The sequence below is a fragment of the Mchenga conophoros genome, linkage group LG20 (assembly GCF_057382185.1).
Source record: "Mchenga conophoros isolate Kocher_MC1m ecotype Shallow Benthic linkage group LG20, M_conophoros_male_GT1.1, whole genome shotgun sequence".
Classification (NCBI taxonomy): Eukaryota; Metazoa; Chordata; class Actinopteri; order Cichliformes; family Cichlidae; genus Mchenga; species Mchenga conophoros.
Window position 1 is genome coordinate 13,913,542 of NC_140545.1, and position 13,293 is coordinate 13,926,834.

At 42.6% G+C, this 13,293-nt stretch overlaps 1 protein-coding gene across 2 annotated transcripts in view; it reads right to left on the reverse strand.

The window, feature by feature from the left end:
* LOC146550501 (copine-9-like) overlaps nucleotides 1-13,293 on the reverse strand; it is a 115,509-nt gene that overhangs the window by 38,902 nt on the left and 63,314 nt on the right. For both annotated transcript variants that reach the window (XM_085258679.1, XM_085258678.1), the window contains one exon: nucleotides 5,457-5,520. In XM_085258679.1, coding sequence (XP_085114805.1) covers nucleotides 5,457-5,520 — 64 coding nt within the window. The remainder of the gene's footprint in view (nucleotides 1-5,456; nucleotides 5,521-13,293) is intronic.

Genomic DNA, 13,293 nt, shown 5'->3' on the forward strand with positions numbered 1-13,293 from the left:
ACCTTTGTTACTTTGGTCCCAGCTCTCTGCAGGTCATTCACCAGGTCCCCCCCTGTGGTTCTGGGATCTTTGCTCACCGTTCTCATGAACAGTTTGACAACCCTCGGAGTATGTGGCAGGGACTAAACACGATCACAGACTTTAGAGGGAAAACCAGCACACCACAGACCACGGCCTCTTTGTGTGAGGATCTAAACGTATTCTACGCTAGATTCGACACAGCAAACACCATGAGACCGGACAGTGTGCGCACCGCGGATGACGTCAGTGCGCACACTGTGTCTGAGGAGGATGTGCGGAGGTGCTTCAGGAAGGTGAACGCACACAAAGCTACTGGTCCGGACGGGATTCCCGGCCGCGTCCTCAAGTCATGCGCCACTCAGCTGGCTGGAATGTTCACGCACATCTTCAACCTTTCCCTCTCTCTGTCTGTAGTCCCAGCCTGCTTCAAAATGGCCACCATCGTCCCTGTACCCAAATCCTCCACCATCTCCTCATTGAACGACTGGCGACCTGTAGCCCTGACCCCCATCGTAAGCAAATGCTTCGAGAAGCTGGTCAGGGACTTCATCTGCTCTGCACTAGCCGACTCACTGGACCCTCTACAGTTCGCATACCGCCACAACAGGTCCACTGATGATGCCATAGCCCTGACACTACATACTGCCCTGTCACACCTGGAGAAGAGAGACACGTATGTGAGAATGCTGTTTGTAGATTACAGCTCAGCATTCAATACCATCGTTCCCTCGAAGCTGGACAGGAAACTGCAGGATCTAGGACTGAGCAGCTCCCTCTGCAACTGGATCCTTAGCTTCCTGTCTGACAGACGCCAAGTGGTCAGACTGGGCAGCATCACCTCATCCCCCGTCACACTGAACACTGGTGCTCCACAGGGGTGTGTACTGAGCCCTCTCCTGTACTCACTCTACACCTATGACTGCACAGCCACTAACAGCTCCAACATCATTGTGAAGTTTGCGGACGACACTACAGTGGTGGGTCTTATCACCAACAGTGATGAGACGGCCTACAGGGAGGAGGTCAGCGCCCTGACCCACTGGTGTCAAGACAACCATCTCACCCTCAACGTCGCAAAGACAAAGGAGTTGATAGTGGACTTCCGGAGGTGCAGAGAAGTACACACCCCCATCACCATCAACGGCGCTGCTGTGGAGAGAGTGAGCAGCTTCCGGTTCCTTGGTGTACATCTGGCTGAGGATCTTACGTGGTCAGTACACACAAACAAAACAGTGAAGAAGGCGCAGCAGCGCGTCTTCTTTCTCAGGAGACTGAAAAGATTCGGCATGAGCCCCCGCATCCTCAGGACCTTCTATCACTGTGCCATTGAGAGCATCCTCACTGGATGCATCACCACCTGGTATGGCAACAGCACCGCCTACAACTGCAAAGCTCTCCAGCGAGTAGTGCGGTGCTCTGAACGGATAATTGGAGGTGAGCTTCCCTCCCTCCAAGACATCTACAGGAAGCAGTGCCTGAGGAAAGCGGGGAGGATCATCAAGGACTCCAGTCACCCCAGCCATAAACTGTTCAGACTACTTCCATCAGGAAGGAGGTTCTGCAGCATCCGGTCCCGTACCAGCAGACTGAGAGACAGCTTCTTCCACCAGGCCATCAGACTGCTGAACACGTCATAGACACCTCACCTTCACTACTGGAACTTCAACATTATGCACTCCATACTGTACAGTAATGCCACTGTTTTGCACATGTCTCACTCTGTATATTTTACTTTATATATTTTATTTATTGTTTACTCTATTTAATTTGTAAAATATGTGTACACACACACACACACGTAGAAAAATATTTAGTATACACATTCAGGAATGCATATACTATTATATATTGTACATATATTTATTAGTTTCAGATGTAGCCATTCTTGTATTTTGCTTGTTTACATTATTGTATTTTGCACAACTCTGTTGCTTGTGAAGCTCGCACACAAGAATTTCACTCACATGTGCTGTACCAATGTAGCCTACCTGCACATGTGATGTGACAATAAAAGTGATTTGATTTGATTTTGACCCCACGGGATGAGATCTTGCGTGGAGCCCCAGATCGAGGGAGATTATCAGTGGTCTTGTATGTCTTCCATTTTCTGATGATTGCTCCCACAGTTGATTTTTTCACACCAAGCTGCTTGCCTATTGTAGATTCACTCTTCCCAGTCTGGTGCAGGTCTACAATACTTTTCCTGGTGTCCTTCGAAAGCTCTTTGGTCTTGGCCATGGCGGAGTTTGGAGTCTGACTGTTTGAGGCTGTGGACAGGTGTCTTTTATACAGATGATGAGTTCAAACAGGTGCCATTCATACAGGTAACGAGTGGGGGACAGAAAAGCTTCTTACAGAAGACATTACAGGTCTGTGAGAGCCAGAGATTTTGCTTGTTTGAGGTGACCAAATACTTATTTTCCACCCTAATTTACGAATAAATTCTTTACAAATCCTACCATGTGAATTCATGGATTTGTTTTTCACATTCTGTCTCTCACAGTTGAAGTGTACCTCTGGTGCAAATTACTGACCTCTGTCATCATTTTGAGTGGGGGAACTTGCACAATCGGTGGCTGACTAAATACTTTTTTGCCCCACTGTATGTATACACACATATATGTATACACACATGTATATATATAGACATATATCCATATATGTATACACACATATACATATATCACTGACTTTCAGCTTGTTGTGTTTGTGGATATATAACTGACTTTAATTATTAAACATTTGAACATAAATAAGTGACGTCATATTCAGTACTTTTCGTACTCTTCGGCCGCTCCATCTTATTAGGGAAATTCCATATACATAAATGTAAATTTCAAAACTCAACCCCATCATTTAATTTGTTTTTGATTGAAATTGAACATTACTTAAACTCTCTTAAATTAACTTCCAATAAAAAAGGTTTATCATTGATTGAAATTCATTCAGAAATGTTTAACGATTGAGCTATCACAACTTTCAAGTACAAAGTTGTTATGAAGTCTGTCACATTCCCCCCGCCCTTTTTTCTTCTTTTTATCCTTTATTTATTTATCCTTCTTATTTCATTGTACTGTATATTATTACTCTTATTTGCCTTGTATGTCTACTGTACAAACTGAACTGGAATGACTGACTGTTCGTTTTATAAGTTCAATAAAGTTTGGAGAAAAAAAAACCCTCTTCGGCCGCTCCCTTCTGCCGTATTTTGCGGCAAAATTATCCACACCCACCGCCGCGCTATGAATTGTGGGATATATGGGACCACGAAGCGTGCACCGGACCACGCTTGATATTTGGGGAAATCGACGGCGCATTTGGAGTATGCATTTGAAGTACACTTCGAATTGGGACAGCCGTCGTCGCGTGGCGGTGACGTAACCGCACTTGAAATGCGTACTTCAAGCGTGCAGACCCTGAATTGGGACACAGCCATGGAGTCCACAACATGAGAACAAATGAAGACAAAACAATAAATACATGCACAGGACAACGAGAAGCTATGAAGCTATGAAGGTGGGGAAAAAGATAGATGGCTACACTCAAGGAAGATGAGACAAGGTAAGCAAAACTAAAGCATAATACACGCAAGACAAAGACTAAAAAATAAAACAGGAAGTGGCAAAACTCCAGACACAGTGATGGAGGCTTGACAAGACACAGGCGAGGCAGGATTTCTGTCTATTATTGTTTACCTTATGATATAAAACATGTTGAGGTGATTGTTATTGTGAGATGGTGCTATACAGGGAGTGCAGAATTATTAGGCAAATGAGTATTTTGTCCACATCATCCTCTTCATGCATGTTGTCTTACTCCAAGCTATATAGGCTCGAAAGCCTACTACCAATTAAGCATATTAGGTGATGTGCATCTCTGTAATGAGAAGGGGTGTGGTCTAATGACATCAACACCCTATATCAGGTGTGCATAATTATTAGGCAACGTCCTTTCCTTTGGCAAAATGGGTCAAAAGAAGGACTTGACAGGCTCAGGAAAGTCAAAAATAGTGAGATATCTTGCAGAGGGATGCAGCAGTCTCAAAATTGCAAAGCTTCTGAAGCGTGATCGTCGAACAATCAAGCGTTTCATTCAAAATAGTCAACAGGGTCGCAAGAAGCGTGTGGAAAAACCAAGGCGCAAAATAACTGCCCATGAACTGAGAAAAGTCAAGCGTGCAGCTGCCAAGATGCCACTTGCCACCAGTTTGGCCATATTTCAGAGCTGCAACATCACTGGAGTGCCCAAAAGCACAAGGTGTGCAATACTCAGAGACATGGCCAAGATAAGAAAGGCTGAAAGACGACCACCACTGAACAAGACACACAAGCTGAAACGTCAAGACTGGGCCAAGAAATATCTCAAGACTGATTTTTCTACGGTTTTATGGACTGATGAAATGAGAGTGAGTCTTGATGGGCCAGATGGATGGGCCCGTGGCTGGATTGGTAAAGGGCAGAGAGCTCCAGTCCGACTCAGACGCCAACAAGGTGGAGGTGGAGTACTGGTTTGGGCTGGTATCATCAAAGATGAGCTTGTGGGGCCTTTTCGGGTTGAGGATGGAGTCAAGCTCAACTCCCAGTCCTACTGCCAGTTTCTGGAAGACACCTTCTTCAAGCAGTGGTACAGGAAGAAGTCTGCATCCTTCAAGAAAAACATGATTTTCATGCAGGACAATGCTCCATCACACGCGTCCAAGTACTCCACAGCGTGGCTGGCAAGAAAGGGTATAAAAGAAGAAAAACTAATGACATGGCCTCCTTGTTCACCTGATCTGAACCCCATTGAGAACCTGTGGTCCATCATCAAATGTGAGATTTACAAGGAGGGAAAACAGTACACCTCTCTGAACAGTGTCTGGGAGGCTGTGGTTGCTGCTGCACGCAATGTTGATGGTGAACAGATCAAAACACTGACAGAATCCATGGATGGCAGGCTTTTGAGTGTCCTTGCAAAGAAAGGTGGCTATATTGGTCGTTGATTTGTTTTTGTTTTGTTTTTGAATGTCAGAAATGTATATTTGTGAATGTGGAGATGTTATATTGGTTTCACTGGTAAAAATAAATAATTGAAATGGGTATATATTTGTTTTTTGTTAAGTTGCCTAATAATTATGCACAGTAATAGTCACCTGCACACACAGATATCCCCCTAAAATAGCTAAAACTAAAAACAAACTAAAAACTACTTCCAAAAACATTCAGCTTTGATATTAATGAGTTTTTTGGGTTCATTGAGAACATGGTTGTTGTTCAATAATAAAATTATTCCTCAAAAATACAACTTGCCTAATAATTCTGCACTCCCTGTATAAAAAAACTTAAATAGACTAATGTGACTGCAAACTCCTACAACACAAAAATTAACAGTGCAATATTGTTCAGTGACATGTGGGTTGTATGTGTGCATGTGTTTGTGCACGTGTGTATACTGACCCTGCAGTTACTGAGCTCCTCTGCAGTTAAGATAATGACTCCACACTTCTTCCCAGGAATCCCGCTGAGAGCGTAAATAGATGGAGCGAGAAACAGAAGGAAAAATTGCAAAAGAGGGTAATTGTAGCCTGCCATAAATAATACAAGTGCCAAGCAGATGTCATTCATAGCTTTAAACTGCTGTTAAAGAAACGCTCACACAGTGACTTACTTTCCGATGGGCAAGCCATTTCTAAAAATAAGAGGCAATTACAACGAAAAAAAACTTTTTAACAACTGTAGCGTATTGGAAACAAAATTTTTTGCAATATACGTGTGAACAAATCCATCCACTTGATCTGTCCCTTTTCTTTTCTACAACGTGTTCAAGGTTAAAGATGGCAATGATTCTTTTATCCCGTTCCTTTGTCTCCTTCCTCCTTTTAATCTTAAATTAAATGCGAAGCCTTGAGAATGACCTGTTTGCAGTATTTCTTATCCGACAAATGAACCGTTCCAAAAGAGGATATAACAGGAAAAAAGTGGATGTCTTTAGAAGAAGAAAAAGAGAACGGAGGAACAGACTGGGAAAACGAGCAGAAAAATGAGGGGTAACTTTGTGATCACAAAGGGGGCCAAGCCTGACTGCTGTTTCATTATCATTTTTAAAAGAGTTGAAAATGAGGAGAGAGAAAATTGGCTGGGGTCCGCATGAAGTTGGGAAGTCTAAGTTGAAAGAAAAATGAGAGACCCATTTTTGTGTCAATTTGTGCAGGGTAAATTCAACTCTAATATGCTCATCCTATAACCACCATGTAGCCTGCAGTGACACACACACATTTTAATACATTTGATATTCCTGATATGCCACATATTGGATGGGTTATCATTTGTACCCGGTCTCAGAAACTGACTGTCATCATTACCAGGGTGAAGCGGCACACAGCGGAAGCCTGCTCTGCGCTTGTTTCTGACATGCAGTCCTTTCATGTGCTGGCAGGAAGCTCTGACATCCGAGATCTGAGCAACATGCATCTAAGAGCGGGGCTGTTGATTGTGACTCATAATTAAATTCACAGCATACAACTCAAAGCTACCTTTGGTAACTCTGTATCAGTTTAGCTTAACATTTCTTTGTGACCAGACAAAAGACATTGTGAAAGAATCGGCTGGTTTAATTTACCGATCTCACCCTGTTCTCATTCATACATCATGTTAACACAGCTTTGTCAAAGGTGCTGTCTTATTTATACGCACTGGATTATGACAACGGTGAGATGGTCTGTCATTCCCAGGCTTTTGATAAGAGGAAGCTTTTTCAAAACACAAACATCCCAACTGATCCTTAACTAAAGTCCCCTGGCTCACAAATCTTTAAATAAGTGCCACCTGTTCAGGTACCCGGTGTGGATTTTGTCAGTCTATAAAATAGGACTGTTAAATCTGAGCTGATGATATAGACATAGCAGGTGTATAAAGGGACACGTTTGTAAAACAGGGAGATGCAAAAATGACATTATATTACACCCTGAGATGAAATGCCAGTAACTATCAAAACAACCAAATTCATTTAATTTGTATTTGGAGCAAGGTAAAATTGAACTGTCAAGAATGACGCAGTAAGCCTGGAAACAGCTGTCCCGCTACAATGTTCTGTTTTAATGACGTATTATTGGTATGCACTGGTAGGTCTAATTCCTCCTCGGTGACCTTTAACTCTAACAATAATGCTAGGCAATCAGAATTTGTTATTTTATCTTTATTAAATTATTTTCTCTATTAGGTCTTGGAAATCAGGCAACAAAGAAAATAATCATTCTAATTAGCAAATATAAAAAATACACTGCTCAAAAATATCAACAGAACACTATGAAAAAAGGTCAGATCTCAATGGGGAAAAAAATCATGCTGGAAATCTATACTGATATAGACCCGGTAATGTGTGAGCCACAAATGATGCAACCAGCTAGTCCATTTTGCCAAAATGTCATTGCAACTCAAAATAGCACTTAGCCCCCACATGCTTCTATGCGTGCCTGGCAATATTGGGGCATGCTGCTAATGAGGCGATAGATGGTGTCCTTGGGATAGATCTGGACCAGGGCATCACTGAGCTCGTGTAGTGTAGTAAAAACTGTCATGAACGATAAGGAGGGAAAAATGTGTGAGACCTCCAGCTGTAACAGCGTTCCTGTTTTGGGGCCCCAAAAGTTTGATTCTGTTCATCTGGATGTAACGTTTTCAGTCGGAGAAATGTTTCCCTCCCAGCCCATTGTTCCTACAGTGGTGCTGGTTTCATTCATTATGCAATTACACTGTTTATAAGATTGGGGAAACCTGCAGTCAGCTGAGACTGATGAAGTCACTTGGATGTGTGACGAAACGTTTCTCCCACTGAAAACGTTACATCCAGATGAACAGAATCAACCTTTTGGGATTTACTTAACTGGATGCTTGAGCATGTGTAGCCCAGCTAGAAAAAAAGAGCAGTGGAAAGTAGTTTTTTTTTCATGTATAATGTAAAGAATTTAGTCATTTCTTTTTTTCTTTTATGTTTAAAGGAAGATGTGGACCAATAAGATTATCTGTTGTCATTTAACTTGGCCAATCAGCAATGAGCTCCCAGTGACCCTTGCTGTTGACCTTGATCACATGATTTCCTGTGTTGCCATTTCGTTCCTGTTCATATAATGCCATGTGCCAGAGAAACTAATGTTCCCGAAGTCGAATCGCTAGGAGTTAAAAGCAAGTCTGCTGCAGTTGTTTTTGGTTGTTCAGAGTTTCACCCTGTCAACGGTCAGGTTTTTTTGTTATCTGGTAAAAGGATGACTCGACAGATGGACCCAGTCTGAAGCAAGCCCCATCGAGGAGCAGTGATTCCACAGTTCCAGTTAACTGGATGGCGAGCCAACCCGAAATTGAAAAGGATTTGCCAAGGTTTTATTGAAGCCAAAGTTTCGTTCCCATTGAAGCTTCAGATACCTGCAGGACTACGAACTTTCTTCCTTCATCGGAGTGTGGTAGGACAAACATTAAACAAACTGAACGGGCCCCAACGATCCATCAGTTATCAGACATTATCCACTCATATAATTGACTCAGAGAAAGCTGTATGCGCGCACTTTTATTTAGTTTGTTATTTTGGGGGAAATATTTTGTATTTTATTTTATTGTTTTTTCATTACATTGTTGCAGCTGCTGTGTGTCAAATATAACAAATTTGTGAACAGTATATTGTGGTGTGGTCTCTTCTTATTGGTGTTTATACCTTGGGCTCCTAGATCTTCTGATACTGGCTAGTGGGAGTTCGGTCATTCTTAATAATAATTCACAAGTTGGGTTACACATGCATCAAGAAATACTGTTTTGGGGGTTTGTCTCATTGTTGTCCCTCCAGTGCAGCAGTTGTTAATTTCATTAACACTAAAGCAGCTGAAACTGATTAACAACCCCCTCTGCTACTTAACTGAGCAGATCAATATCAAGTTTAACTGACTCGATGCTATACTCTGATTAAGTGTTCCCTCATTGTTTGTCTCTTTGACTTTTCACCAAAATGTATGCTTAGGGTTAGAATCTAAAGGGACATCATTACAATCACTTTTAAAATGTTGTTCTGGGTAGACTTTGGTGCACAGTCAGTACCGACAGTAGCAGTCAAACTATGGCGGTCTGATTATAGAGACCCAGAGAGCACCAAAATGACATTTCTCCACACCACCACAGGGAGACTGGCCTGGACAAAGAAGGTTTTATGGATTCATTCTGTTTAGCCCAAAGTCTGACCATCTGCACGCTCAGCAGAAACAAAGACTCATCAGACCAGGCTACATTCTTTTCCAGTGTGCACCTTCATGATAATGGAAAACCTACTGCACTACTGCATCAGAGCTCTATTTATTTTGGCCCAGAGCAGGAAAACTCAGCCAACTTTGGATATGTTACAGATGACGTTTGTGCAAAGCCTTATGTAGCCTTAGTGTGAAGGTAGCTGCAACTTAGCAGAAGGTTTTCCAAAGATTCAGAAAAACTCTGTGCAGCACCGTAAATGCTGCTGTCAGAATCACTGATATTTGATCTGAGCATTAAGTGAAAGCTCTAGATTTCACTTTGATTGGTTGATTGAATAACTGAACACATTAACAGGTGCACAGATGCTCTGTGAGTGTATATATGTAGTTGTAGGTAATAGGTACATTTGAGCAAATTACATATTTTTGGAGAAAGAATATCTGTGCAACAAAGCACAGAAGAACGGCCTGGTTTTGTTTATACTTTGTACCAAAGAGACAAAAAACACTGTAATTTGAGGACTGGGATGTAACGTCTACATATCTGTAGCCATGCAAGTTCCAGTTCTACAAACCATCTTTTCCCACAAGTCTACAATGATTTTTCTGGTTGCATATATTTCATATATTTCATTTACTTTTCAGCCTTTCAAGTGCTTTCAGTACTTTATGTTGTAAGTTTGTAGTTTCTGTGACTGAACTTTCTCACTTTCCATCAGCCCTGGTTTCATTCAGTGGTCGAGTGTAGCTTGAAGCAGAAAAGAAAAAACAATGAACTAGAAAAATTTGAGAAAAAGTATATTGAGAGACATCCATTGTTTCCACAGCTGTCGGCTTCGCTGACAGCGAATTTAAATTGGGTGGCACAGTCACAAGGTGTTTGCATTGATATCGAGACACCCTTTTCAAATCCTTTTCCTTTCCACACACACACACAATTCACACTTTTGTGAGACATACAAATGTTATTCATGTGTGTAGAAAACATTACATAATAATATAAATGGTGCTAAAGACGCAGCTATAACCTTGATTTGTGATTCATTTCAGCTCAATTTGAATCATGGTTTTGTTGTGAAAGTAAGAATGAATGTGCTCAGTCTCTGCAATATTCATCAAAAGTCATTATCCCATTTTTAGATGCCTTTCATTTATTTATGTATCAATTTATTTATTTATTTTTGGCGGGACTGTGATTTTAATGCATTTTCATCTGCTGCCATGTGCCAAACTGGAGCCCAAATCCAACTTGTTGGAAACCGAGGGCCTGAATCCAAAGCCATGAGCTGCTGTCCACTGACCCTGTGTCAGGCTCAGGAGGGACTCGGAGGCAGACCGTCACTAAGGTTCACAATTTAATTACACGTAGACACCAGGTGCGGGTATATACAAGTGAGGGGGCACAGGAAGAGGGTCTCCGGGGAACACAGGCACGGGAAGGGAACGGCTATATACACAATCCACTGAAGCTCAGGTAGCTCGGGCTCCGGTCTTTAGGTCACCGAACGGCGGTCCTCAGGCTGGCGAGAAATGAGTGTTACACAATAATCCAGCGAGGAAGCACTCCCAGCAGCTGCCTTAAGAAGTGAGTGAGATGATTGTTTGCAGGTGTCCGAGCCAGGGGCTGGAGCCGTCAAGACTCCGCCCCGGTAGAGCGCAGTGCGCGGAAGGGGAGAGAGGGAGATGCAGCACAACAAAAACACTTGTAGCCATACAGAGTCAGCCGAGAAGGCACAGGGTCATGACACCCTGAATATTTCAGTTGTGTCCCAGTTCAGTGTGACGATAAAGCAGAATGTGGAATAACAGCCACATCGAGACACAGATGACACAGACTTATTGAAAGAAAACGCTCTGAGATGATAAGTGAGAAGAGAAAAATACGTGATCATATGACACAAGTTCATTTAAAGATTTATAGATGAAAGCTCTCGCCTTGGCTCGTAAACCCAGAGCCTGTTCTGACATAGTTTTCAAGTCGGTGGATTCTCTAGCTTGTTCTGCCTGCCAGCTGTAGCGAGCAGCTATACAATGAGAGAATTATTTATGAATTTATCTACGCAGTGTGTCGAACTGTACGCCCGCCAGCTAGCCCGCCAGATGCAAGAGCTGCCTGGACTCTAGAGTATCTGTCCAAGCCTTAATAGCTCTCTAACTCCAGAATAACAGTGCTGCTCTCCGTATCTGTCTGAGATTATACACGTATTCACCTGATTTGTTTCTCTTCATGAGATGCATTCAATACCACAGAGACTTGCAAGACGTCAGCATGGTGTGGAGTGCTGCGAGCTTGAGGTGCATGATTGCAAAATAACAACAACCCCCAGTTTATGTGTATTGATTTAGAATTTCTACAGTTTTCCACGGCACCCACTCAGAGTAAGTCAGCTGTGAGCTATTTCATAAGAAGTGCACAGCTCAAAGGCAACAAAACAGGCTAGGTTCCCATCTGCTGTTAATATAGAGATGTCAAGTATAGATCTTGACGAAGCGCCTTTAACCTCTGGATCATGTTTGCCCATTTAAGAGTACACAGAGTGGCATGCAAAGAGGAGTGGGTTTGTTTTTTGTTTTTTCATTATTCTTTGAAACAGAATTTCCTACAATAATTCAGGCCAGATAGAATTTTCAAACATGGACGCCTTAGTGTAGAAAACCTCCGTTCTACTTAAATATTACCAGATTGTGTTGATTTTACTGATTTGCTTGTTGCAGCATGTCTCCAACTTTTGAATCATACTATATACTGTATGTTCATTGATACAACATGTGATTTCAAAATCGTCTCGTAACACCTGCGACACAGGCAGCCATAATGGGCCTACAGCGGCTTGCAGAAGTATTCAGCCCCCTTGAACTTTTCCACATTTTGTCACATTACAGCCACAAACATGAATCAATTTTATTGGAATTCCACGTGAAAGGCCAACACAAAGTGGTGTACACGTGAGAAGTGGAACGAAAATCATACATGATTCCGAACATTTTTTACATATAAATAACTGAAAAGTGGGGTGTGTGAGCAAAGGGTCTTGGTCTGAGTGCAGTCAGTTGCCCATAGACATTGCCTGATGAGTGCTAATGACTAAATAGAGTGCACCTGTGTGTAATCTAATATCAGTACAAATACAGCTGCTCTGTGATGGCCTCAGAGGTTGTCTAAGAGAATACTGGGAGCAACAACAACATGAAGTCCAAAGAACACACCAGACAGGTCAGGGATAAAGTTATTGAGAAATTTAAAGCAGGCTTAGGCTACAAAAAGATTTCCCAAGCCTTGAACATCCCACGGAGCACTGTTCAAGCCATCATTCAGAAATGGAAGGAGTATGGCACAACTGTAAACCTACCAAGACAAGGCCGTCCACCTAAACTCACAGGCCGAACAAGGAGAGCGCTGATCAGAAATGCAGCCAAGAGGCCCATGGTGACTCTGGACGAGCTGCAGAGATCTACAGCTCAGGTGGGGGAATCTGTCCATAGGACAACTATTAGTCGTGCACTGCACAAAGTTGGCCTTTATGGAAGAGTGGCAAGAAGAAAGCCATTGTTAACAGCAAACCATAAAAAGTCCCGTTTGCAGTTTGCCACAAGCCATGTGGGGCACACAGCAAACATGTGGAAGAAGGTGCTCTGGTCAGATGAGACCAAAATGGAACTTTTTGGCCAAAATGCAAAACGCTGTGTGGCAGAAAACTAACACTGCACATCAGTCTGAACACACCATCCCCACTGTCAAATATGGTGGTGGCAGCATCATGCTCTGGGGGTGCTTCTCTTCAGCAGGGACAGGGAAGCTGGTCAGAGTTGATGGGAAGATGGATGGAGCCAAATACAGGGCAGTCTTGGAAGAAAACCTCTTGGAGTCTGCAAAAGACTTGAGACTGGGGCAGAGGTTCAACTTCCAGCAGGACAACGACCCTAAACATAAAGCCAGGGCAACAATGGAATGGTTTAAAACAAAACATATCCATGTGTTAGAACGGCCCAGTCAGCTCTAAATCCAATCGAGAATCTGTGGCAAGATCTGAAAACTGCTGTTCACAAACGCTGTCCATCTAATCTGA